The following is a 27,805-nucleotide window of genomic DNA, read 5'->3' as shown; positions in this document are numbered from 1 at the left end:
TTTTCCTGAGGCTCTGTTACCATGAGATGGAAGATTTTGCAAAAAGTTGTTGCACAGTTTTATTTGTAGTATTCCAGGCCAAAAGAACCTCTCTGGGGTCAAGGTCAAGCAGACATACAAATAATTTAAAAGCCTTAATATTAGTAGCTTTAAAACAGAGAGTCTTGAACTGTTTGGAAGCTGAGAACTCATTTTTATATAAAAGCTTAATTTTTCCAAAATCAAACTTATGAAAAATTTTAAAAATAATGAGAAGTTCTTCACAAATGTGAAGCCAGTGTCACATGTGAAATACATAGAAAATACACTGTCTGAACTGCTTTTCTTCTGCATCTCTGGTAAAAACTGAAAATGATGGCCTGTTGCTCTAGTTATGTTGTGATTAACTGTATATGGTTAATAGTGCATTTAATCACAAAATAATTGTATTATAATAAATATATATACACCCCAGCTACTGTTTCTCATGGATAACACTCGGCATTCTGTGACAGTCAGCTATATTGCAAATAATTATTCTTTATTTTTAATGTGATAATATTGATAGAACCATTCAGCTTACATTCGTAAAACAGAGGCAATTTAAGTTGTTCTTTTATACAGTGATAAAGAAAAAGAATAAAGCATATTTGTAAAGCTTCAATTTACTATGCTTAGAAAGATTCTGGTTTTATTAGTTGATCTGTCTTTTCAAGGAAAGGAGTGCCACGAAAGCTACGGATAGTTAGTGCTAACAAAAAATCCTCTTGGTTACTAAGAAGATCTTGCCATTTTCTTAGTATTATTCCTGACTTCATGTTTGCCAAAGTCAGTACTTGATTTATTGTAAATTAGTGTAAAAGGAAGAGCTATTATTCAAGCTTCTGCTCAGTTGTGTTATTCTACCAATTATGCTGTACAACCAGATATTTTGTGTAATGAGTGTAGAAGCTGGTCCTTGTGCTCTTCTGTAGTTTCTATACTACCCACTTATTTCTTTCTCTGTTTCAATTATGCATACAACAATATTGTTTTAGGCCATCTTATTTTATTTTGTGCCATCTTTATCTTTTATGCAGAGTTAAGGAGCTTCTATGGATGTATATTTCTTGTTGGCTTTTGAAATAAAGAAAGAAAAATCTTGATAGTATGTAACAAGTTCATTAATTTGACCTATTTGCTTTAAGATACTGAATTAATGTGCATGTAACAAAATGACTTGCAAAACTTAATAGAATTTTTCATTAGTAAGAGGCTAATAGTGTAAGTCCTCTTTATCCTCTTTGAACAAGGCAGACAGAACATACAGATTTTACCACCAAATTGCACTTTGCTGTGATTAGGATTCCTAGTTTGGAAACTTCATGTTAGACATAGCATTTTATGTAAATAGTTGGTATGTTTTACTTAATCTCTTGCATGCTTGTTTTCCTAATCATTTTCAGTAGAAGACACTAAATAATTACAGTCACATGAGAGAAAGACTAAGTTTGAATTGATGCAAGAAAAAAATATCCTGTTGGGGTTTTGTTTTTCAACCTAACTTTTAAATCAGTAGGGCTTGAATTTACATTTCTTCAGGTTTTTAAAAGTTTGGTTTCTGTTAATGTAACTTCATTGTAGTTTCATTGCTGTGTCACTGTTTTCCAAAGCTATAACTATTCTGATCTCTTGAAATTTAATTTTCTTTATGCATACAGTTCTAGAAAATTAATCCAGGTATAATTGTAATGGTGGGTTTTCTTGATGTCTAGTTTCCTTTAAATGACCATAAACATGTTTCAAATTTGCCATATTGCGTGAATTATGAAACTATTTTTTCATGTTAGCATTAAGCTGATTTCTGGTTTTGATGAGATTAGTCTTTTAGTTATAACTACTCAAAGAATTTGATTTTGGTGTATTATTAAGCATTTGGTAATTTTAGTCTCAAGTATATAGACCTTGTCAGAGGGCTATATATCAGATATTTTGAAATGGATTTAGTACTCCACTTTCTTTCTTGAGGTGTTAGCCTGTTCCTGAGAGGTGTGTTATTGATGTTCCATCAGCAAGGCTGTGCCAGAAGTTAATTACAGTGCGTTCAAGTTGCCTATGCTGTAGCACATGGAGTATTTCTAAGTTTTTATCCTGATTCCAGGCCCATCAAAGACCATTTTCTGTCTTTTTCTCTTTCTTGCTCCCAGTTACAGATGTCCATACTTTTTGTTCCTTACATTTCTGGAAAGCTTTGCTCTTTCAACCTCCTTGTCATGTGTTACTCTGAATCTGATTGCTACTGTTTCATTATTAATATAAATTATGATTATTATTGTCATGATCTAATGTGTAGAAGTTTTGATTGTAGGCCAGTATTGCACTGAGCTAGGCTTCAGCAGGTACAGAGTAAAATCTGGGGCCTGACAGCTGGATTTATTTCCTTCTAACAGTTCAGAGGACTCCAGTGGGAAAGAAATTATAGTGGACAAGAACTAAGGAAGGGTGGGGAGGGGTGTGATGGACTACCAAGAACTGTTTTCTGCTAGGAGAGGAATTGTTTTCAGGACAGCAGAGTAGCTGCACCAGTCATGCAGCTGGTAAGCTAATATGCATTTAAACTCTCTCATGTACTGCCATGCACATGAGGCGTGAATAGTGTTTGCCCTGGTAGCACATTCAGTTTGAGATTAAGCCAGTACTACTTATTTCTTAAAAACACTGAAACTACGGTATTTTCTGTCTGCTTTAGTAATGTATCAGATGGTCTGGGGCTTTGAGAGCCAGAGGATATATCTGGGGTTTGTAGTCCCACCTGGGTAAGGCTGAAACAGAGGGGCTTGGGAATTTTGAAAGAGGAACTGGTTGGAAATGAAGAATAGAAGGTGTGATGGAAGAGGGAAGTTGTGGAAGAAGGTCTTGGTAATTACATTATCCTGTCTTTTGTCATTAAGAAGCTTAAATGTAAACCCAGGTCTTGTAAGGTGGGTTTCTTTCAGTTTTTGTTTCTTTTGCAATTGGTAAATTTAAATGTATGACTCTAAAATCTGAGAACTATACTTATATTCTGTTTCTTTAATTACAAAATTCCCCTTCTGCTCTCTTCTCAAAGTATCCCTATAGAGCAGTGAGGAGTTATACCAAACCTGTTTCTGTTTTGCTGTTAAGGAATACTTGTTCCCCACCAGAAGGATGGTATCCCAGCTGGTAAGGGTGTTAGGACCTTGTTTTTGCTTTACCCCTTGATCATTTTAAGTGTTTGAACAGTTAAGTATTTTCGTGTTTGTTAGCTAGGGTGTGTCATGAGAGTGGAGATGTGAAAGGATTTGGAAGAACCAGTAACACAAGCAATCTTGTAGTTGTGAATGCTTATGTTCAGCCAAATACAGGATAAATACAACTTCAGAGGTTTTTTTTTTTATTTTTTAATTACTTTGAAACAGTTACGATTGTGTAACTATTACAGATCTTAGGGCATCCTTGAGTTTTGAGACAAAGTATTCTGTTACTGGGTAGTCATACTTTCTCAACAGAACTACATAATTAAAAGTAGAAATGAAAGCTATGGGTTTCTGTTTCCAGACGACATACAAAAATTATCAAGACCCAAAGATATCTGCAGACTCTGTCTGCAGTAATTTTTTGTGCACTGACTTTAAAAGTCTGCATTAGTTAAAAATAAAATGATGCACACCAAAGATGAGAAAAGAGTTTAAAAGAATTACTTTTGTCTGAGAGAGAAGGGAAGAGAGGCAGAGGTTAGCTGTGAATCTCTGACAGATTGTATTTTTTCATCTTGTAAATTACCAATACATTGTAGAGGGTAAGAATAGCTGTCAAGAGTTAGAAAGAATTTGTAGTGTCTTTTACATATTTTATAAACAAAGAAAAAGGTATCTACTCACAGGTGTCTGTATGTTCCTGAAGAGAAAGGCAAGTTGGATTACGTAATTTAAAATAATAAGTGAGTGCAGAGATATTGGCAAAGCAGAGAGATGTCATCTCTAAATTGAATGATGGTGTATTCTCACTGTATTTCAACAGGTATAACAGTTTAAGTAACCAGTGAAGAGCTAGGACTCAGAGTACCTATTATAAACAAACAAGTCAGTGACACTAACGACTAGTATGGAAAAGTTCAGTTCTGTGGAGTTTGACACCATTTACAGCTAGAATGATGCATCTGAAAGAGCGCAGATCTAGTTGTCTGTTCTGCTCTGTGTGGAGGTTCTACAAGGAAATGACAATTTTACGTTTCAGGCAGGTCTACATATGCGCTGTCTGAAGCTCTGTTAGGAATTGGCATTTATAACTTTCTCTGTTCTCCTTTTCCTTTCCTGAGCATTTTATGTACTTGGAAATTCAATAGTAAGCTGCAGGGTAGTTCTCTGGGAACCAGAGTAATGATTTCTAAGGTGATCAGACTCAGTGGTTTGAGTTCAATAGAGAATCACTTCCCCATGGGAAGGTGTGGAGAAATGTCACAAGTATTTTTTTCTAGGGCTGTTGGCTGAGGGTAGCTGGGAGGATATGTGCTTCCTCCTGTTTTCTATGGCTAGTGGTGAAATCAGTTGTTTAGTGGTCAAGGAAATAACACTGAGAAGCAGTTCATAATATTGATCTTTTTCTTTCTGCTGGGACTGAAGCATTTGTTAGTGCATAACCTGGTGATTGTACTGGAGAAGAACATGGTTAGTTCAGAAATAACACTTCAGTGTTGTGTAAGTGTCTGAAAAAACAGTTGGTTTTTTTTTTCTCCTTTTTGAACAATCGGATTCAGAAATAGAGTGAGAGAGAATAGAAATGGATGAAACTGACAGGTAACTTGTAATCACCAGGAAAATAAAGTGAGCATTTGATTAGAATGCTCACTAGAAGGTCAAATAATGGTGGTAGCAAATAATGTTTGGAAAATTTCATTGGGGGTAACAGAATGAGAAATTACAGTAGAAGTATCTGTAAATGCATATAGATCAGAGAGCCAGCTAACAAAATCCAAAAGGTGTTACTTTCACAATCCACTGAATTAAACCAGAAAAATGGAAGCATTGCTCTCTAAACGTGTTTCTGAGATGTGTGGGAGAATGGTGTTGGGAGCCTAGACTGTTTGTCCTCTGTGGCCAATGGCAGAAAATCACCAATTTCTAACACAGTAATTATCAGCAAAGAGAAATGTTATTCTGGATTGTCTTATAATAAATAAACTGCTGGATTTGGAAGTCACTTCGTGCCAGAGTTTAATGTTTCTTGACATTTTCATTGTTGAAAGAGTTAATTTTCCAGTGCAGAGGATCTTCTGCTCAGTAGTTTGGACAAATGTATTTAGACAAACTTGAAAGTCAAAAGCTTCCTGAGAAGACTATATTAGATTGTGAAATATTGGCTTTTTGGCAATCAAGAAAGAGGGTAGTCCTGGCTAAAGGCCTGTTCTAATGTAGTGACAAAGCAAAGATAACAACTATAATTGGAAAACAATGTATGAATACAACTGAATGCATTACAAATGTAGAGTATAGATATGATCAATTTAAAAAATTGCAGAAAAATCCATGGCTGGTGGGAACCAGAATGGAATAATCTTATTAATATACAGATTTACAAATTGTTCATAAAGATTTAGAATAGGAGGATTTTTCAGTAAATGCTCTTGCTCTTGTAATCCAACAATAACTAAGGAGAATGTTATACAAATGTACTAACTTCCCAGAGCCCTTCATTTGTAACTCCTTACTGAATGGGGAAGGGGAAAGTCCGACTTGTGTTCCAACATTCAGAAGGAGAAACAGGTTATTTCTGTTGAAATCAGTTGGACACAAAGCTGCTGTAGAAAAATAGTAGAGAAGTTGAATTCATTTGAAAGAATAATTCAGGGCTGTAAAGCTGAATTAATGGTAGTCAATTATGTTTTTATGGAAAATATGTGTTGTCAAACAAATTTGTGTGTTTTGATTACTTAGTCGATTAAAGAAATTGTGTAGATGAATTATAGATTTATTTTATGTGCATAATCTACAGCTTAGATGACTTACATCTCCCTTAAGGTATTGTTCCTCTAAGGAAGTATTTAAATAAGCCATCTTCTCCTCACCTCACAGTTTCTGTACGTTCTTGGTAGATAATTTTGTTACTTGGAGGGCTGGAAGAGAGGAACAGAGGTAAGGTAGGCGGTGGTAGTTTTCTATGGGTCTATACCTCAGATTAAGGCAGACTGCTGGAGGAGTAGCAGCTGCGAATGGGCAGAGCACCTTGAGTGTTCAACACGTATACATAACATGCTTTTAAATTAAAAAAAAAAAAGAAAAAGAAAAAAAAAGAAAAAGTATGATCTCTGTTTTTACAAATATGAAATTATGGTACTAAACTTCTGTAAAGCATTGGAATTGGACTTCACCCATGCTGGGATTGCTTTACCAATGTTGTTTCTGTTCTAGCATTCACGCAGCTATGTCAGGCAAATCTATACTTCTGCAGTTAGTGTAGGGAATTGTGCTGTACAGATAAAACCATAGTTTTGTGGATACCTGTGAATAAATGCAATTATACATGTCACAGTAGGAGATTAAATGGGCTCTTTTTCCTTGAAGATTAAGACTGTAGAGGTGCATTCATGGGAAGAAAATAAAGGCTCACAGAAGGGCTCTTGATTAGCAGAGAAAGAAATGACAAGAGCTAAGGACTGGAAAATGAGGCCTGGCAAATTCAGAAGTATAAAATAATTGAAAAATGAGATTGTGTACACAGTTTTGTTGTAATTCCTCAAGTAAATACTGGTTGTTCAAATCTTGAACATAATAACCAATTTTGTCCTGTTCATTTCTAATTAAAGTATGAGCCAGTTCAGGTTAAAAAAATATAACCAAATAGGTATGAAAAGAAGACTGAAGTCTAATCTTTGTTCAGGTCCTGGGTGGAAGCCAGTATTCCTGTAACTGTCATTTCTGCCTTGCCTTAGAGATCAGTGAAGGTGTTGCTGTATGTAACAACAAAGTAATGAGTAGTGTAGAGTAAGATTTAATTCTTGCACATAGGAAACAGGCTGTTTTCACAGGAGTAGTTTTTGTCTCCTGACTCGTGCACATGATTTTCAAATATTAGTTTCATCAAGATTTTTATGGACTTTTCTCAGATGGTTTGAGAGGTAAAGTAGTCCAGTCTTTTTATTTGTTTACCATTCAGGTCCAACCTTCCATTACTCACAGGCACCAAATCTGATTAGTGGCTTTGTTATCTTAAAGGTAGAACCTCTTCAGCTGAAGAACAGCATGGTCTCGTATCTCTTTTCATGTCATTGCAGGGAAAGATGTGAAGACCTAACTTCATTAAAAGAAGGGACATCCTATTATTTTGAGAACATACTGTTTCTATGGCAGATTGTCTACAATTCCAAAGATTTCCCCCCCCCCCCCCAGTTTTTAGCTGACCTAACTTGCAAACTAAAGATGTCTTAAAAGCTTGAGATCTTTGACTGAAAGAAAATTGGGGCATAATGAAGTCTCAGTGACTGAATCAGAAGTTTCCCACTTTTATTCCACTTTATTTAAACTGCTTCTGGAATCTGCACTGTAAGCTGTACAACTGAGGCAAGATTTGTCAGAAGCTTCTGAATGCATTAATCTTTTTAAAGATGTCTTTAACCTGTCTTCATGTGCACTTTTTTGTGCTTTATCCATGTTTGATTGGACTGCAGCTGAGCTATGTAGCTTCATTTTGTATTTATGGGCATATAACCTCATATGGTCAAAATTATTGAACTTAAAAGTTTTTGTTCCTGTTTAAACATAGAAAATGAAGTGATTCACTCAATTTGGACATTTCTTATGGTTTGTTGTTTGCTTGGTAACTGTTCAGAAGATGAATTCATAATTCAGGTAACACTCTTGTTTTTATTACATGCAAATATACTCCTAGAAAGTCTCTTGTATCTGGAAAAAAAAATCTCTCATGAAATACCTTACTTACTAACTGCAGTAGCAACAAATACATATGCTAAATCTTATTTTAGCGGTGTTGTACTCCATATATGTGCAGGTGTGTGGTATTTTGGCAAAACACAAAAAATTAGTTTTCCATGAGTGTTCTTTTTGGGTTAGGTATTTAGTCTGTGGAAGCCACTATTGTTGTTACTGAACCACATAACTTTGTTAAAACCTTCACTTTGCCCATAAATGTTTTTCACATCTTTTGTTTTCTTCATTCTCGTTTATTGATGGGTCTCATGAGCTACTAGAGCTGTTAGCAGGAATAATAGATCTTCCTCATTATTGTTAAGGTGTTTTACAACAGCAGTGCTCACATTTACCTCATGTTTTGTGATGATACGTACATTACAAATAGTGTTCCTTTCCCATTTTCTTTTTCCGTATGCACGTTTTCAGCACACTGGTAAATGCAACCTAGTGCACAAAGTATCACTGATATTTGTAATAAGTTACTAATGTGGGAAGCTGTCCTTTTTTTCTACTTCTCCCTTCTTTCTTCTCTGTTTGTGACAGGGATTTATGAAAAATATCTTGAAATAAGATTTGGAAGAAAACCATGGTACAGAGTAGGAATAGGTTGTCATCAGTTATTGTGCTTTTTTTTTCCCCCCCTACTAATTGAGTTTAAATTGAGCTTAATTTGAAGTAAAATCTCAGAACAGATTGTGAGAGATCCCAGTACAGTTGAAAGTAAAGCTGTGCTAATATTGCTCTGTTAATAACAGTCTGACATAGCCAGAGTGACAGATTTTACAGCGATAATGTTATTTCAGGAGTGACATTGATTTGTTTATCAGATATGGTATCAAGTTAAACTGTTGCAAGATAGGGTAGGAAATCAGAGATCATAACAGGGTAACAGAAACCAAAAGTATATTTCCAAAACCCCATCTTGGAAAGGAAGCAAGGGCGTGCTGTTTGCCAACAGCTTCGTGCCGTCAGCCTGCCCACCTGCTTGCCTGGCTGCGCAGTGTCAGGAATCAGAATGAGGATATGGAAATGCTTATATTCAAAGGGTATAATTCTTTCAAACTATAAATAATAAATTACGTTTTAATAAGTTCAGGTTCTCTACCTACCACAGAACTTTCACTGTAAATCTTCTGTTTTTTCATTTCAAATGAATTTCGTTTCATTGTGTGAGAATTTCTTTGTAAAATAGGAAAACAGCTGACACAGAAATCTGTGAAGTAAATACACAGGACGATACTTCTTCCATTCTGGCTCAGTTTATAATAATTACTGAAGTGTAATTTTAGCAAAGAACATAAAGATGTCTGGTGATATTTCTCCTTCAATTTATTACTCTACAAAAATAATTAAATTGAGATAAAGAAGCAGTAATTGAAAACATACTGTGGTAGTGAAACACACTCGGAGCATGAGGACAAACTGAAGTTATCTGACCAATACTGATTTGAGGGAAAATTCAGTAGCATTTTAAAAAATTATCGCTGGGAACAGACATCTTAACACTTTCTTTTCAGGTCTGTTCTTGGAATGTATGTACTCTGTATGTACTTTGTACTTGGTAAAATGTATAGTTTATCTCGAGGAAAAGAGCTAGTAGAATAACGCAGGCCCTTGGTTTGTCTGTTATTATGTGTACAATTTGTTGAATCAAAAGCCTTTTCTGGAGTTGCTGTTCATGTCGTTCTCCCCTCTAGCAATTTTGGCAAAACCACATATCACACTTGATGATTCAAAGATAAGTTCTTCTTGTATTTTTGTTTGTTATAATCTAAAAAATAAGGTTAGCATTCTTTCCATGGCAGGTGCATGTCGCCCTCCACCTTTCTGTAGTCCTGATGGCCATAGCTGCCTTACAGTGGTTCCTTTCACCTTCTGCCCTTTTCCTCTTGACCTATACTCTCCACCTACTTCACATCCTTCTTCTTTAACACTCATTGGATATGAGTCAATTTTGATTTTCCTATTAGTCAGTTTTTATGTCTTTTTTCTTTTTTTTTTGTTTTATGTATGTTTTTTTTTTCAGAACACCCCCAGCAAAACAAAACCCAAACCCTGAGTTTAATTTTGCTTCTTGAATTGCATGAGTGTTCTGTGAAGTAGAAAAAGGAGAAAGTAATTAGAGTCAGATTCTTCTCTCCTGTTGGTGTAAGACAAATAAGTTCAGTGATATTACAGCAGAATGTGTGAAGTGGGAGTGGAATTTGACTGTTATAAAGCTGGAAGGTTTTAACACAGAAGCTGATTGTCCTTAGCTATGTGTTGAAGGTATTTTGTTTGAACAATGGGGGAGGGATGGGTAACTTAGTGTATTCTATATTTTTTAATACTACATTGAAATTTTGCTACAGGATGCTGTATTCCCTCCTTTTAAAAGAGTTTAATGGCAATTGGTAACTAAAATCCTTTCTTCAGAGGAAACAAGCATATGTCTAAAATATTCAGCAATCAGAGAATTCTGGTGACTAGTACATACATTGATGTTGAAAAAGAACTACTGTATGCATTGCAATATGATATACATAACAGTTAACAGAGCAGAAAATTTCTTCCTTGTGCCCAGGTAAATTATATAGCTTGTTAAATGCATTGTTTCATTTAAAAAGAACAAAAAAGGTGGTAGTGGGGAAGAGGAGGTGTTTAACTATATGTATGGGTGTAGTGCTTGTCTGTCCAGTTCAGAGTTACTGTTACCAAAAACCCCTTCATATAAATATAAAATAGATGCTAATGTTGAACTCCGCTTTTGGTGCGTATGAATGTATAATAATTATGTATTATGTACATGTGTGTATTTATGTAACAATGAAGGAAGAGAGGTGTATTGATCTAATATGTATCCGGATGCATACATTTTTAATCTAATATATTTAGAAATCACTGAAGTGATTCCTATTCCTCTGCTACTAATGAAGTAAACAGAACTGAGCATGTAGCAGTGCCTTGTAATCTGTAAAAATGGTTGCCAACTTGAAACTAGATATTTGTGATGTATTTGCATTTCTGTTTTACTGGTTTGTGATGCACTAGTGTGTTAAGGTTTGCTTCTTGAATATTCTAATAGATGCTGGCACTGTACTCAGCTGTTTTTGTATTTTTAGTGTGAGCTAACCTCATTTTACCATGTAAAATTGAATGGAAATGCATTTGAAGTTAGAAGACAACATAGTCAGATACCAGCTAATACTTTAGGGACAGAGAACGTGTGGAAACTGGTGGTGGTTGCTTGTGTTGCTGAGACATATTTGCTGGAATTAATATTTTGAGAGTCCTGTACAATTCTGCTTGCCTTAAGCTGAGTGGTGTGAAATGTAATTGAACTAATGACTCACTGTGATGAGATCATTTTTAAGAATGTAGTGGGCTTCTTATTGTACAATACTATGGCATATATTTGCCCTTTTTTTCTCTCCAGCGCTGCTGCCTATTTTTGCATTCTGTTTCAGTCTGTCTATCAAGCACCCACGGCACACCTTCATATCCCTCCTAAAATCCTCTTCTGTGTCTGTAGGATATACAGTGTTCCTTCACTAGTTACTCTTTATTCTGTCTTGTTTGTGTTAAATCTGTCGTCTTTGTGGTACAGATCATGCATGATTCTGTTTTATGATGACTCCTGCATGTATATTGGATTGCATATACTCTTACTTGCATTACTCTGTGGTCTATGCAGAATTTTTTTCTGCAGACCTCTAAAGGTATAAGTCCTTTTTCTTTTTCTTTAATGAAAGGTGAAGAATAGTAAATGTAAAAATGAACTTGCTTATATTCTTAAAGGCAATCAATGACTGTGATCGACATAGCCTTTAAAACCTGACTTAATCTCTCTGACTAATTCCTAGGCTGCATTTTCTCTGTTATGAATTACTGCTTCATTGAATATGACTTTCTAATGAATGAGCTTTTAACACTAAATGTGTAGTTCTTGAGGATTTATTTAATTTTAAAAAGTAAAGTCACGTTGTCAAGAAACCTTTCAAGTCTGAAAGCTTTTCCTAAATGCTTATTTCAGATAAGGACATGATATAAGCTTATGCATGTGTTGTGGTCATTATGATTTCTTTTTTCCTTCTTTATAAATAAATGAATAGTATTTTTAATTGATTTGAGAATGGTTTATTGGAAGATAAGTAATCAGTTAAATCACACTATGCCATTAACCCTAGAGATCCCACTTTCTCCTCCTTCTAGCATTCAGAATACAGAGGATAGCTAGGCAGAGAAAGGAAGAAGCGTTACAAAAAAGAAAAAAAATAGTAGTTCCTCCTTAGGTTTTTGGGGCATATTTCTTTTCAGAAGAGCTTATTCCTGAAAGAGTGTTTCTGAATTGATAAATTTGGAGCATATGGGATTTAAAAGAAAAAAAAGGTTCTTGCATAAAACCATTACATTTACTTCTCCCCTGCAACCTCTCAAATAAGATGAAGGGTTTCAGTTCTTGCAGGAAACTAGGGATAGCTTGGATGAAATCAACACTGTAAGTGGGTACAGTTGAATGCAGGTGGTGTTTGGCCAGCTTCTAGAAAAAAATCAGGGAAATTATGTTTGAATATATATTACACAGTAATTTTAGACAGCAAATTATTACAAACTAGATAAAAAAACTTCTAGGTAGAATTTGGATGATTGTAAGTGGCTGGTCTTTGTGGAATTTGGAGCTGTAGTATTTTTTTGAGTCTTCTGTTCTGGTAAACTAAGGCATGAGTCTAAGTAAACTAAGGAACATTACAAGTACTGCTTATTTTTTTAACCACAAAACCAGTTTTGGCAATACATGTATGATTAATAATTTAATGTTGTAATGGAAAATAGCATTTTGCTCCCTTAAAACCACACTTTTTTTTTATATGCAACTTCAGAAATCTTCATTTTTTATGTAATAATTTAGTCAAACTAGCTCTCATATCCTTGAATATGCTCTGCTTTTTTTTTTTTTAATAGAAGCCAATACTTACCAGTATAATTAAAAGGCTAATTCTCAGTATCTGGTGACACACTGAGCAGTTTTATATAACATGACAAGTGAAATCATGCTAATTGATTTTGCATTTTTTTGTTTTGTTTCCCCCTCCCTCCCATAACTGGTAACTAAGTCAATGAATGTAGCCACTGTTCACTGAAATTATGAATTTTTTAAGCATGGGATAGTGCAAACCACTCAACAAACTTTTGTTTGGATGAATATTGTAATTCTTGCTTACAGTGCTATGGATGATGATGACTTCTTAAGGCTTCTTGATTCTTCGTTGCAAGTATAAGATGAAATAGAAAAAGAGGATGTAGGATGATGGTATACCATGGCTGTCCAGGAAATACAGAAATAGGGTAGCTAGCAGTGTTGGTGATTGGTTTGTGACAAAGCAGTTGCATGGCTAGAACTGAACATCATTGAAGGAGAAGTGAAGTCAAAATAGTACAAAAGTTATTTAGGGCAAGAAAATTATCTTTTACTTTAGCTGTGGCACCTGAGAGCCATATCCATCTATATAGATAGATGGTATGAATGAAAAATCTCTGTATAAAACATCCCCATGTCACACTAGAGGTGTAGCTAAACCCGTTCAGTGTGAAAATCTAAGCCTTTGCACAGGAATGGCTTTGTTGGTTGTCTTTTAGCATCGAGTCCAATAACTTTCTTGTCTGTGGTTTTTGCCTTCATTTGGTCTTTCCCCCTTACCCCCTCCACCTCTCCTGTGTAATTATTCAAAGTTGTGTATTTTCTATTTAGAAACTGTGGATCTGAGTTTGTATATGCAAGACTTTTTACTTTTCTTAAAAGTACTGTCAATTTTTGCACCAACATGAATTCCCCCCCGGCCCCCCCCATCAAATGAACTGATTCTGAACCATTAATTGAAGGACACCACGTAAATGGCTTTGTCTACACATGCATGGTAACTGCATGCTGGAGAAATGTGAAATAAGTAACTATCTAAATATGAGGTCAAAATGTGTCCAAGTTGTAGCTGTATAGCATTCAGAATATCTCTGATCAATACAGTTTATGAATTAAATTTAAAAATACCATATCATATAAAATGTTGAATTTGTGCTTTAGAAAAGTATTCCCGAGTGGAATATTAATTTAAAAAATGCTTTTATATTTGCAGAGAAACTGAGCCATACAAATATTTTTAAAAGTTTGCACTTCTTTAAGGCTATTTATTTTCTAAAAAAGAGAACTTGAATATTTTTGACAAATATACACATGGTGTTATGCTAACAAATGGCCATGCAACAAATATCTTACATAATGAGGAAATTGAATATACAAGACCTACTCTATTTAACATATATATTGAAAATTTACAGTCTCGCCAATAGTTAAAAAAAGTTTTTCTTATTTGGCAGTATTTTTCTACAATTTGTTCAAATATTCCGCTTGATGTGTTTTGGTGAATACTGAAATCTAGTCAGTGACAACCTGAGGTACTAAACATTTCTGCCTTACTTCGTTGTCTTCAAAGGTAATCTTTTTGTTCCTTTTAGGCTCTATCCATGAGTTGTGTATTACAGCGTTGTTTGGCATGGGATCTGCTTCCACTATTGAAACAACTCGCTTTTTCATCTTACTTTTCAGAACTTTCTGAAACTTTTGCCTCGTGAATGCATAAAGGAGAGGGTGAAATATAGTTGTTCCGTATGCCATTACTAGAAAACATAACCGCAACTTTACCAAAAGGTCACTTGGGCCCAAACATAAGATGGTGGTGTTTAAAACAGAGATGGGTGTCCAGCAGAGGAGGAATGTTGAGATAATCAAGAGGGACATTCTGAAGACTCTCTTTTGCCGTTCTCGTCGCTCCCGGTGCCGTTTTACAGCTCGGCGTAGAGCAATTATGACAGACACAGAAGTCCTTACGCCAAAGACGACGTTTCTTCCCCCACTGCTGTGGGACACATCCGTAGTCTCATGCTGAGTGGTCAAAGAAATAGTTTTTTTCTTTCTAGCTTTCTTCTTTTGTCCTGTTGTAAATCTTGTACCAATCCGAATATTTAGAGCCTGAAGTATTTTGGTGTATGTAATTAGCATTACTATAACAGTGAAGAAAAAGATTGGAATCTGAACGAGAAGGTGGTAGTACATTCCTAGCTCAGTGTGGTACTCGTTTGTACTCACGCACAAAAGTGTCTTATTTTCCCAAGTACTTGCGCTTCGCAGACTGAAAAAGTTGACTTCAATGAAAGGAATCAGGAAGGAAAAAAGTGAAATGATCCATATCGATGTCATTAATATCACAGCCCTTCCCATGGTCAGAATTCGATTGGCAGGTTTTACAGAGATGTCGTATCGGTCCAGAGTGATAGCAAAGACGTTGATTGCAGTTGAAACGCTTGCAAAAGAGACACAAGCCTCATGGAAGCAGCAGATGAGAGCGGTGTTACTCTCCAGTGAAAGCAGAAGGATAACTATAGTTAGAGGAATACATCCCACACAAATTATTACATCAAGTACATGAAGGTTCATTGTAATTATGTTACTGACAGAATTGATTAAGTTGGATTTCATACAGTAAAGTACCAGCACGGTGAGGTTGCTGCCAAGTCCCAAAACAATTTCTAACATCAAAAATCCAGTGAGAGAAACTTGAAAGCTTAATGGATATGACAGTGGTTGGTACATGTTGGTGTCGATGTCATCAATGGCATCTCGAACTGTAATGTTAGATTCAGACTGCATGTTGACTTCCAGAACGGGGGAGAAACACATTCTTTTGTTGCAGCTGTTTTTTTCTCCTGAAAGATGAAATAAAATATGGAACTATTTGATTTCTTTTTTTTTAACACTTATTGTAGATAAATGCTGTGGAAGGAGGAGGGAGGAAAAGCATCTATTCTTATCGAACTCTTGATTTACTGTATGTTTAGAGCTTTGATTGGCATGGACTCAAAAGCCTGAGGATCTAGAATAAGGTCTTTCCTTTTTAAAGGAAAGCAGGATTTGTTAAAAAGAAAAAAAAAAAAAAAAAGTGAAAAGCTTCCACTTAGGGAGACAAGGCTTTATTTATAGTGATGTGGTTTTTACAAAGGGCCCATTTGTTGAATAAACTATACTTGTGCATTGCCTTTGTATTGCATCAAGGGTCATTTTAAAAGAATGTTGTTAAGTATTAACAAATTAGTACTCAAGATCCTTTTAAAAAGGCTCTTGTGGAAAAAGAAAGTGATAGGAACATGGAGCACTGTTGCTTATGTATCAAAAAAAGAACATTTAAATTATTTATGGTAATATAGCAGCCTCTTTCTTATGAAGAGTTTGCAATACTGTTGTGGGCTGACACTTGGAAGTTCTGTAATTCAGCTTGAAGACTTCTCTTTACTTTTATCTTGTGTGCATCTACATGTATGAGACTTAGTACTGCAACAATTTTATATAAGTATATATAATTCCAAATGCAAATGCAAAACTTATGGGTTTGGGGGAGTGGAGTTTATTATAAAAATACTGCATTTCCTTCTGATTTGAATACTCAATTTCTTCAAGAAATCAGTGCCTACATGGACTATAGAAGAGTATTTAATTTTATTCCAGAATAGATTTAAGAGAATAATTTTAGAAAATAATACTTAAAAAGAAAATTGTCTCTTTGAGGGTTTTGGGTTTGTTTTTTTGTTTTTGCATTTGTTTTTTTTACAAACTGCAATTAAATTCAACAGATAGATATACATAGTATGTTTGTCTTAGGAATAAGTGAGATTCAAAAGAAGTAGCATTTATTACATCTAGGAGATTTTTGTGGCTCATCTGCTTTGTTTTACACATGCTGATAGGTTGTAAATGTAACATCTGCATATAATACCTGATGTTTTTATTATTTATAGTGTCAGCCAGCTCTTGAGTTGGTAATGAAATGAATAAATAAAAGAAAGGTTATTCAATTTCTTGTTATGATACTTGAGTTGTTTTTTTTTTTTAGGTAGCTTTAAATTTAAGAGGAGATGTACTTGGCATGAAAATAAATTTAAATGCAGACCTTTGTTCCATTCTGAATACATTAAAAATGGATAGCACTAAGGTGAACAAAAATGAGCTCTTTTAAAATGAAAGTATGAATTAAGTACACTTGGGATACAATATGCAAATGGATTTCATCTGCAGTTCTGAAAAGCCTCAATTGCACAATACTATTAATTGCAAATTGTATGATGAAAATTCTTGGTATGCTTCAACAGTTATTTCACATGTGCCTCTTAAATACAAAAGATGTAACTTAGAACGTATTAGTCTCAGGTGTGAAATGAAACAAAAAATATTTCAAACGTTTTGTTTAATTTCTATTTTAGGCAACCTCCATTAGGTTTATATTAACCCTCAGGAATACGATTTCCTCTGTGTATGCTGTCCTGGCTGTGAATGGATTTTGAGAAACCATTCCAAATGCACTACTGGATAAATGGAGCTCTTTCGTATTAGCAAAAACCAGGAGGAAATCAACAGCAGATCTACTAAAACAAATGATCATTTTAACTAACATTATGCCAACTGAAATTTTGTGAAAACAGAAAACTTCAGATGTGCTAAGTCTTATGAACAGATTAAACATCACCTCCTTGTTTCATTGATTAAATTTCAGTTAAAGAAAAGCAGAGGTGTCAAGGCAGGGAGCTGATTTACCCAGCGTGTCGCCGGTTCCCTTGCAGATGGTGAGCAGAGGTGGGGTGCATGCAACTGCTGACCTACCTGTTCTCTGTGCCTCAAGGGCCCCTCACATCATTGCAGCAGCTTGTCATAGATTGAGACATGGTGCCACTGACAGATATTTGACAGGCACTGTAACCTGGAAACCAAGCGGTAGCTGGGCTCTTATTTCATGCCTTGCAGTTTTTTTTTTCTTTTTTTTTGTTCCAGCACTTCAGCAGCAAAAAATTCTGATTAAACATGGGGACTTCTTAATTGCCTGAGATACTTCTACAGAGTAGTGCATATTCTGCATGTCTGTTCTGAGTTTCAAGCCAGCAATAACAAATAACCTTCTTTTAAGTGAAGTTAATTTCTTTCCCTTGTTGCATTTTGTAGCAGCCTGTTTTTATTTTCCAGGTTTAAAAAAAAATAAATTCTGTTCTCTGTGTTCAGAGTGCATTCAGGCATCCTTTAGTTTATGGTTGCGTATTTCTTTCTGTAATATTCCTGCTCATTACTTTTGAGTGATGGCTTAGTCAAAGAAGTTGCTATACATCATAAAATCCACTTCATGTGCTTTGAGAGTAACCATGAGATACCTAATTTGGTTTATTTTCGTTTAAGGAGAATACATAACAGACCATAAAATGGAGAGAAAAATATCCATTAGTCATTATGACAAATAAGTTATTTAATGAGTAGTATAGAAAAAGCTTGGTTAAACCCTTATTCAGCTTGCTGGTGAAGTATGCATATTCTCCTTTTGGGAATTCATGTTTCATTCTTTCTTCATGCATCAGTAGTTTCCACAATTCTGGTTTTAAATTATAAATCCCTCTTTAAGAAATGCTCACCATTTTAATGAGTCAATCATTGCACTCTTCTTTTAATGAAAGTCTGAGCAGGTGTGCTAGTCTTCCATGTATATTGTTGAAGTGTCGTGCACGTAAATGATAATACGAGTGTGTTCCGTGTTTTGTTTCTAATTCCTTTATGTCTTAAGAATACATTTTAGTGATGCATCCTGCTGCTTGTAGGTCATACAGCTAGAAAGATACCCGGTCAACTGCATTCTTCATATTGTCAGTTGTAAAACTGAATTAGTTGCTGCATGCCCTTGTGAAGGGGAGGAAAAAAAAGGTTAAAAGTAGGGCTTATAATTTCAAAATAAAGTAATGCAAGAATATACTTTCTAGTATCACTTATTTCATGAACAAAAGATCTCTAAAATTGGATCTTACAGATTACATAGAAAATCAGTGTGTTCACTATTTGCTAGTAAAATCATGTCATTCTTCTGTCAACTTACATGAATTTAGTTTTTTGGACAAGTTTCCTGTTCTCCAAATAGTGCAGGTTACAAAAAACCCCAGCTAGAAGCAGTAACTGTTGGATGTAGAATGTCTGTGACTAGAGCTAGAAAATGTAGCTTTATAGCTCTTGTGAGCAGGTAGTTTATACATAGAACTCTCTTGTCTTCTAATGAGAAATGGAGCAGAGTCAATGAGCTTTATAGGAAATATGTTATTGTTTAATTTGCACGCTGTTATAGTTTCCTTTCTTGAAATAAATGTTTAGCAAATTAGTGTTTTTAATAAACGGCTTGAATGTACAGGGTAATGAAAGAAATAAGTTTAAAAAAAAATCAACAGAAAAGGGGGATTTCTTGAGCAATCAGAGATTAGTCATATTAGCCAACCTTCATAAAGCAATAAGTATGCACTAATTACAGACTATCTGATCCTTTAAAGAGTAACTGAATAAATCTGTAACACATTTAACTGCCAATATTTGGAAATACTGCTGAGGGAGGAAAAAAATATTTGCAGTTGCATTATGTGTTTTTTTTTCCCCCCAATACTGTATTAGCTTAAATTCTACTGTCTTTATGTTGTACGAACAAAACAGGTTCTTAATATTCTACAAGACTTTCATACAAAATAACATTTTTCTACCATTGTGTTTTTAATGGGGAGGGGGAAATAGCATTTTAATATCTCCTGGTCTCAAATATAGCAAGATACTAGTGCTTAATGTAAGTTGAATCTGATCTCTTCCCTTTTTTCTCCAGCTTTTTTTTGTTAAAGGTTGCTTATTCTGCATACCATAATAAGGAACAGATCTTACCTCCACTAAAGATCTGATAAATTCTCGATGCAGGTGAAGCAGTTCCAGGTTGGAGGGATTCATTTTGTTCATTTGTTAGCAGAGTAGAAGGGAAAGAGGGTAATAAGCATATCTTCAAAGAATGACTTTAATGAAAATTTGTGCCTGTACTGTGCCATTGTTTCAGCATACTGCTAATGTATACAACTGCTTTAGTTCTGGTTTACAGGCTGCTGCAGTCTCCCACTCTTCCCACTGTAGAATCAATAAGCATCTGAAAATACATAATGAAAGTAATTTAACATACTGAAGGCTTCTTGTCTCCAGAGACACCGCTGAGATTCAAGCTTTCTAAAAAAGAAAAGCAGTGCTGCTGAGCGGAGAGCTTGCGATGGGCAGCTTTTGCAGAATGACAGCCTACCTTGTCGCTTCTCCTCACTGCAGAGAGATGCAGTGCATTCACTAATTTTGATTGGTCAGTGATGTTGGGCTTAAATTGTGCTTCATATATGGGATTGATGCCCCCCCTCCCCCCCAATTTATGTAAGGATTCTTTTATAAAAGGACTAAATTTACAAATGATTTATGAATTCTGGAATATATTAAGGGTATGCCAGTTTTATTTTTACCTTTTCACTCTTTACTTTGTGTACACTGGAAACCACATGACACTGAAAAAAATGGGATTAAACGTTGATTACTTAAAAAGCTTCCAACAATCTATATTTGAATTTGCCTACTTTCCATTTGTGATTTTTTTTTTTTTTTTTTTTGGTCCTAAGAACATCTCTGAAATAAAACTGCCTGGTATGTTTATATGCAAGTGAACATTTAGGTCTTGTCTTGCATAAATTACATTCAGGACAAGTTGGTACCTGCATGTGTATTAGGAAAATTTCTATTAGGATTCACAGAGATTATTCAGACCCTTAAAATGGGTTGATAATTCAGTTTAATTCATGAATCAGAACAGAATGATTTTGTGCTCCATCACCATGTACAGTGTATGTATAGTAGTGTAGGTTGTTAATTTAGTTGAAATGTTAACTTATAAAAAAAATCTTTTATGTTCTACATGAACTTTGCTAGAGACTTCACAGGGTTTTGTAAGTATATCTTGCATGATGGTCTTGACCTTCACATTGCAGGGGGCAGGGAGTGTCTTCATTTTCACTTTTTTGTTTTGTAACTTATTTCTGAACCTGTTCTATCAGTACAAACAATGCTCACAACCACATGATGAGGAGTAAGAGAAGTGTAGCACAATATCTGTTTTAATTAGTACTAGTGCTAAAATAAACATTGGAAATAATTCAGTATACAACCCAAAATAACGTTTTTAAAAAATTGGTTTGCTGAAGCAAGTAATTTAAGAATATCTGAGTATAAAATGTTCTGCTGGTAGTTTTTCATCGCAAAGTGGGGCTTTTTCTGTTTTTTTTTCTAATTGACTTTAAAGATTTTTTTTTTGAAAGTTTGATAAAGTACTAAATGTTAAAGCATGGTTCTTACGTAAGCAGCTGTATTAAGATGGCAGTTTTGGTCAAATTTTAATGGAGTCCTCTGGTTTTAAGTTGTTAATGCAATTATAAAATGCAGTTGTGTAACTCAGATATCTCCATTTCTTCTCTTTACTTTTTTCTCTCAGACAGCCATCCAATATATTATTTATCTTTCCGTAACAGCATACTTTATTTTTTAAAATGGCTACATATCCGTCTAGCATGCTTCCTATACTGTACTCTTTTACATTCAGAAAATCCCTAAATAAAGATTGCAGAAACTTTGAACAAAGATCGGGAGGTACCAGCTGGCTCTGCGGAGTCGCAACCGATTGAGCTCTTTGAGCTGTCTCTGTATCGTCTGCCTCCCAAGAGCTTGAAACCAGTGATACCAGCACAGCTCTTAAGGGTGACGTGATAAAGAGGATTCCTGAAATGAAAGCATAAATACTAATATATTAAAGAGATTTACTTGCTTCACTTTCAGTATGACTTAGGATAAGTAGGGAAGCCTGTCTAAATTTAAACAGATGAATCTCCATCTCCCTTTCTAATTCTGCAGTGTGTGCCTGAACAAAGATGGAGATATTGGATGAGCTGTACTGTTGGAAAGAAAAAGATGTATGCACAGAGGAAGATTGTAATAGGATTTTGGATATAGCGTGGTTCAAACGCAGGCAAAGGGGTCATGAAAGACTTCCTATATTACAGGAGGTGACAATGGCAAAAGTTTTATCTCCAAAAAGTGTTTGAGAGGAATGATAAGGAGCCGAGTTGTGAACATCAAGCTTAAGTTTTCTGGAGAGAAAATCAGGAGAAGAAGCAGTACCATATGGAGGCAATCAGGAGTAGGTGGATGGATAGACATGCTTATAAGCCATCGCTGTGCAGATGCTAGTTAAGATGGTGTGAACAGATGACATCATCCTCAAAGGGTAGATAGGGAAGAGTGGGCAAAAAAAAGCCATGTGCAGACACCCAGCATAGACAGAAAAATGTGCTGTTCTCATACCTGTTTCTGTGTCAGTACAGAATGGAAGAGAAAGAATTTGACTGGTATTTTGGGTTTTAGGGGAGAGAAAAGTGGGGTGGAAGGGTAATGAGAGGGGTAGAAATCCCTGAACAGCAGGAGTCCTAAACCAGGAGATTGGTGATGAAGGATCTTAGGTCTGAGAATGGCAACATAAGGGGAGAAGGAGACCCAGAATGTGACAGAGAATAGAGCTGTGAAGGGCTGAGGCTGCTGCATCTCATGTGGGGAGAAAATAATTGCAGAGAGACAGGAGCTTGAAGCAGAGTGGAGCAGAAGGGAACAGAGGCATGTGCATGTAAAGAGATGCTGGGTGCACAGGGTAGAGATAGCTGCAATCCCCATAGCATACACCCCTATAGTACTTTTAAATTGAATTGAGGAGTCATAACTGTCTGTTAGAGTATGTTTTTCTGTTTTGCTGAGAGCAGGAAGTAAAAAAATTTGGAAGTTGTAGCGTGTTTCTTGGTCTTCTTCCATCTTTTATCTACTCTCTTACTTTTTACACACAGGAAGTATTGTTGTAGCATCGACTGTTACTGTGTTCCGAAACGTTGGTCGGTCACTTGTAGATCTGAAGGTCTAAACTCTGCTGGTGAGTTGATAAGATCACCCTGAATGCGCTTTCTTGCACTGCAGTTTTTTAAAGCAGCTTACTTTGTTAAAAAGACTCCTTAAGCTCACAAGGTCTATCAGGGCCAAATGAAATAATCAATTCTGATGTTTTCTGTCAGAATCCTTGATTGTGGAGCTTTAGCATTCTTTTAATGTGCTTTAGTGTTTAACTTTACATAAACCTATCAGAGACTGTCTTAAGGTCCAGGTGTCATGGAATAGACACATACATGAAGATCTTTACTGGAACAGTTGTGAAACTGTGTCCACTGACTTCCCTTGTTCTCTGCATTCTTCTTTTTCCAGTTCCCACAATTATCTCCCCTGAATGCTTCAGCAGCGCTTTCTTTTTCTTTGGGCTGCACGTCTTATTTCCTAGTTTGAATCTTGCTGCTCATTTAGTGGCTGTTTAGAACTTTACTGCTTCTGGGTCTACAAATGTCATCTGTTCTCTTATTTGCAAGAGACTCAGGCTCCTAACTCATACAAATTTTTCAGTGACACATAATCTCTTTAGAGCTTAAGTTGCTTTTGAAAATGAATATTGGGGGATTTTGGACATCTTGCCCTGGGATTGTTCTTCAGCATTATTTACGTGGTGCACCTGCACAATTCCAGCTCAATAGATCCTCCCGTACCTTGCACTTACCTACATTGGGTGGTGTGATGCCCAATTCTAGCACAGCTCTTCTGGATAGTTTACTGTTTTTATCTGTTCTAGCAGCTTGTGGTCCATATCTAGAATGTGTTTTCTTACCTCTTTGCATCTTAGTTTCCTCAATAGTCTGTTGCAAAGATCTTCGTTAGAATGTTGTTGAAAATCTAGTAACTTTTATAGTATCAAGCAAAAGTAAACAGTGGATAATAGTGGTTTGGGTTTGGGGGTTGTGCTGACGTGCCCTTGTTATGCTGGATTTGTCAAGGTGTTCCGTTTTACCCAATACTGAAACTATGGCTTGCTGGCCTGGATCGTGCTGCAGCATGCTTTTATGTTAAAAAGGTGTAAATCTGACTCCTGTCCAGTACACAAGTTCTAGTTGTAAAGGGTTTTATTACTGTTTAAGAATGATATGCTGAATAGGCGACGAAAACTCTGCTAGAATTTGTACATAAGTACCGTTCTGACTCTGATGGTAATTCAGTCTTTTCTTTCTTTTGACACAAGTACTTTATTCTCATTTCTTTAATCTATCAAGAATAATTCAAAGACTGTTACTCCTTTTCTGTAGTGAAGACTGACATCCACAAAATTAATTTTCCATTCAGTGTCCTATCCTTAATGTTTATTTTCTCCCTGATTGTTGATTGCCATACAGCTTCCTTTGTTTTGTTATTTTTATAATGACTTATTTAGGTTGGTTTTTGATTTTTTTTTTGCATTTCTAACTTCCATTTTTCCCTTGCCAGAAAACATGGGACATGTTGACCTCAGTTTCGCCATTTTAGAATTACATCCATAGATTTAAAAAAATTTGGATTTTCCAGCTTAATTATCATTTGATTGTGCTTCCTCTTGTATTTGCAAAGATGTATAACTTTGGAAGCAACACAAAGAGAAGTATTTTTAAATAGATATAAAATATATTATATATAAACAATATCTATAATATTATATATATCTGATAGTTTTATGAAGCTTTTATATATGATGAATATATATCCATTTTCAAGATGCAGAGTTAATGTTAGCATAGCAGCTTGAGTACGGAAAAATTACCTACTTGTGCTACGAAATAAGAATGTCTTAGAAGATTCATTTGGTTTTGTGTAATTGTTAGGCATAGGTTATTTGTTCAGTAGTATTCCATGTTAGTTCAACTATTGACCTTTTCAGCACTGGAAGTTCCTGTACTCATGAGGCAATGTGTAAGTTACAGAATGCCCTTTAGCAATTAATACTGAAACTGTGTCTTGTTTTAGTTTTGCACAACGAGGTGATACCAAAGAAGAATTACAGAACCAGTGCTGGTTATCACTCCTGTATAGAGAAGTTGTCCTTTTCATATCATAACAGTAAATTTGATTTAGTGATGTAGCTAAATCATGGTCTTGGTACATTATTGCACAATTATTTAAGCATTTTAGTAAAAACAAAAAAAAAGGAATATTAATTATCCTCAGGAGGGAAGCATGGCTGGTAAATTTAATAGTAATTTGAATAACATCAGTCTGACTCCAGCTTTTCTCCATACAAGTGGTTTGTCCTCTAGTATAAACATTCACAATGAATGGTGCCGTATCTTGTAGTAGTTCTTGGCAAAATTTTAAATAATCACCATAAAATTCAAGATATATTTTTCATTTTTCTTCAAAAATTGTAGTATTGCTCTGAATTTAAGTTTTTCCTTCATTAAAATTGTACTTTTAGTACTCTGAGCATTTAAGAGATTTCTGGTTTTATAAGATATTCTTAGTTCTAAGTTGGCAATTGCTACTGAATTTTAGTGAGGGTTTTCATTATTATGGAAAGGCTTTTGGAGTTCTGACATCATGTCTTTTCTGTTGCTTCAAACATACCTGCTCGCATTCTTTAAGCTTGTGAAGTTGTGCCTGAAAGAATGTTGATTCCATAAGTTGAGAAGTAGTTTAGGACGATAGCTGAAGCGTGCTGAAGCTGGAGTGCTGACACTGACTGCGTGGCCATAGAATCAGGAAATATTGGCTTATGGTTTGAAGTCCTAGGTGATTGCTTACCTTGCCATCATCAAAATATTCTGTATGTTGGGAGAAGTTTTCGGTGTTATTCCCTGCTGCCTGGGGGGCTGCGTTGCCTAGTGTCCTCGAGTCCCAGCTCCTGACGGCGCTGTGCTAGGTGCGTGGCAGAATGGCAGCAATATAAACGTTTCAGTAAGCTTTCTGCCTGGCTTATTACAGTGAATTGGATTCAGAGGTAGCTGAACTTAACATGCAGGGTTTAAACTTCAGGATCTGGTTCAGGATTCTCCATCAGATATCCTTGATGCTGTGAAAGCCATGCCTGGCAAGGTATGCGGGATGGGCAGCAGCGGGAGCAGCGTTAGCTACCCTGTGACAATCCCCTGTTGCAGGGGTTTTGTTACACGTCTTCCTGCTGTAATATCCTTTAAGTCGAATTGCTAATTTAAAACAGGAAGATTTTCTCTAGAGCTGTTTATTCCACAGAGATCTTGGATAGACTTTGTTTATAGTAATTTTTAAAAACAGGAAGGCAATACGATTTTCTCTTAATTAAGACAAAGCGTTCACATGGCATGCCTAGTAGCAAGCATTCTTTTAGCTGAAATTATGAGACAAAAGTCTTATGATCTTAATTTCCCTGTGAGTAAAGAGTGAACACAACATGAATAGGTATCACAGCATAAACTGTGTCCCTTTAATTTTGTTAAGATCACGCACAGCGTAAGGGTTACTACTGGGGTGAGTTTAGTTAGCCCCTTGGCTCGTTTGGTTTGGAAGCGCTACAAAAAGCACGTGAAAAGGATCCAGTAGACTTACTACCTTGGAAGTCAAAGTTCAGTGACCCCACACAGTAACTCTGCGTGTTTCCATGTAACTGCGGTGACAGGAACATACATTGCCACCTTCAAACAACAAAATAAAACCTGTGGACAGTAGTTAGATTCCCCCGCCAGTTGTGAATGGCTGCTGTAAGTGGTTAAAACCATCTGTCAGGCCCCTGTGTTCGGTTCAAATATAGGAAGTCATTCACATCAGTGTGATGGTGGTGATATTCCTTGCATTAAGTTCTCAGAATCTGAAAAATGCTATGCAGTACTATGTGTTTTCTTGTCTGATTTTTTTTAATGATAAAGTACTCTGTCTTCCCCTCTTTGCCACCTTCGTTCTTGAGTTATTATTTTTAAAAGGTTGTTCAGGGAAACTGATAGAAAATCTGTTTCTGTAGTGCCATAAAAAGTCGTGTGAGAGAAGTTTAAAACTAATAAGCTATAATGATAAATGCATAGTAGTAAGGAAATTGAACTGAGCTAATGCAGGGTGTTGGCTTCTCCATTTGCTCTGCTAAAAAGGATATTCATTTGATTGATATGCATGCTGATCTAAATTTAGATTTCTCTTGGTATCGTCTTCAGTTTATTTTCTTTCTTATGTTGATCTAACTTTAGATTTCTCTTGGTATCATCTTCAGTTTATTTTCTTTCTTCCTCTGTTGTTTGGGTGCAGTAGTTTCCATAATTTGTATCTGTAAGGTAGCTTAATTTTTTTTTTTTTTTGATTGTTGAAAAATATCTCTCACTTTCTTAAGAGGATAAATGAAATAGAAATATGATACCCTTGGTATTTTCTGTTGTTTTTTTTTTAACATATATATTGTAGCTCTAGAGTCTAAAATAAATACCTAAACTGTGTTTAAAATGCATGCATATGAAGAACTAATTTTATCTATGAAGCTTTCAAATATCAAGGATTTTTGTGCCTAAACCATAGTTTCAGTTTTTTTCCATCTCCAAAAGTATTTTTAACCTCACTTGCGTAATTGTTGTATTTGAAATCACTTATCGTAGTACTGAAGCAAACCAGAGCTTGTATGAAAAATGCTTTCATTTGCTGTTTTTAGGGGGAAGGCTGAGAGCAATAGTGTCAGTGGTATGTCTGAGGAAGGGAATACTGTTTTGCTTCATAGACGGTTGATGCCTGGAAGTGGCTTTGCAGTCATTAGGCTTGAAGCCTAGGTTTTATTTTACTAATAAAATCTTGAGAAATTGAAAGTGATTGGTGAAGACATTTTTGTTACACCGATGGATGGTGAGCAAATACATGTTTGTGGAGAAAAAACTTGTCAAATTCTTCAGCAGCCTTACTGATGATCTACTTAATAAATTAAAATGTATAGGTAGAATGAGTTGCAGTGATAGGAGCTGTAAAGTGTAGTTGGAGTGGGAAAGAGGAAAAATGGTATTTGCGTTATTTCCAGTACCTTTCAAAGTGAGAAGCTTCAGTATTACTAGGTAGGCTAGCAACTCCGCAAATTGATACCTACTGTTAGGAGCTTCTGGAGGAAATGTGGAAGACAGAATATAGCAACAGC

General features: G+C 35.5%; 2 protein-coding genes across 2 annotated transcripts in view; one reads left to right on the top strand and one right to left on the bottom strand.

Annotated features, from left to right (window-relative positions):
• COG5 (component of oligomeric golgi complex 5) overlaps positions 1 to 27,805 on the top strand; it is a 211,658-nt gene that overhangs the window by 21,489 nt on the left and 162,364 nt on the right.
• Positions 14,314 to 15,615, bottom strand: GPR22 (G protein-coupled receptor 22). Its single transcript, XM_068402284.1, has one exon. The coding sequence runs from the start codon at positions 15,613 to 15,615 to the stop codon at positions 14,314 to 14,316; it is 1,302 nt and encodes a 433-aa protein (XP_068258385.1).

Source organism: Nyctibius grandis, chromosome 5 (genome assembly GCF_013368605.1).
Source record: "Nyctibius grandis isolate bNycGra1 chromosome 5, bNycGra1.pri, whole genome shotgun sequence".
Lineage (NCBI taxonomy): Eukaryota > Metazoa > Chordata > Aves > Nyctibiiformes > Nyctibiidae > Nyctibius > Nyctibius grandis.
This window is presented reverse-complemented; position numbering and strand designations above follow the sequence as displayed.

What these genes read in the sequence shown, in the direction of transcription:
- GPR22 (XM_068402284.1), bottom strand. Translation starts at nt 15,615, where the DNA reads ATGTGTTTCTCCCCCGTTCTGGAAGTCAACATGCAGTCTGAATCTAAC.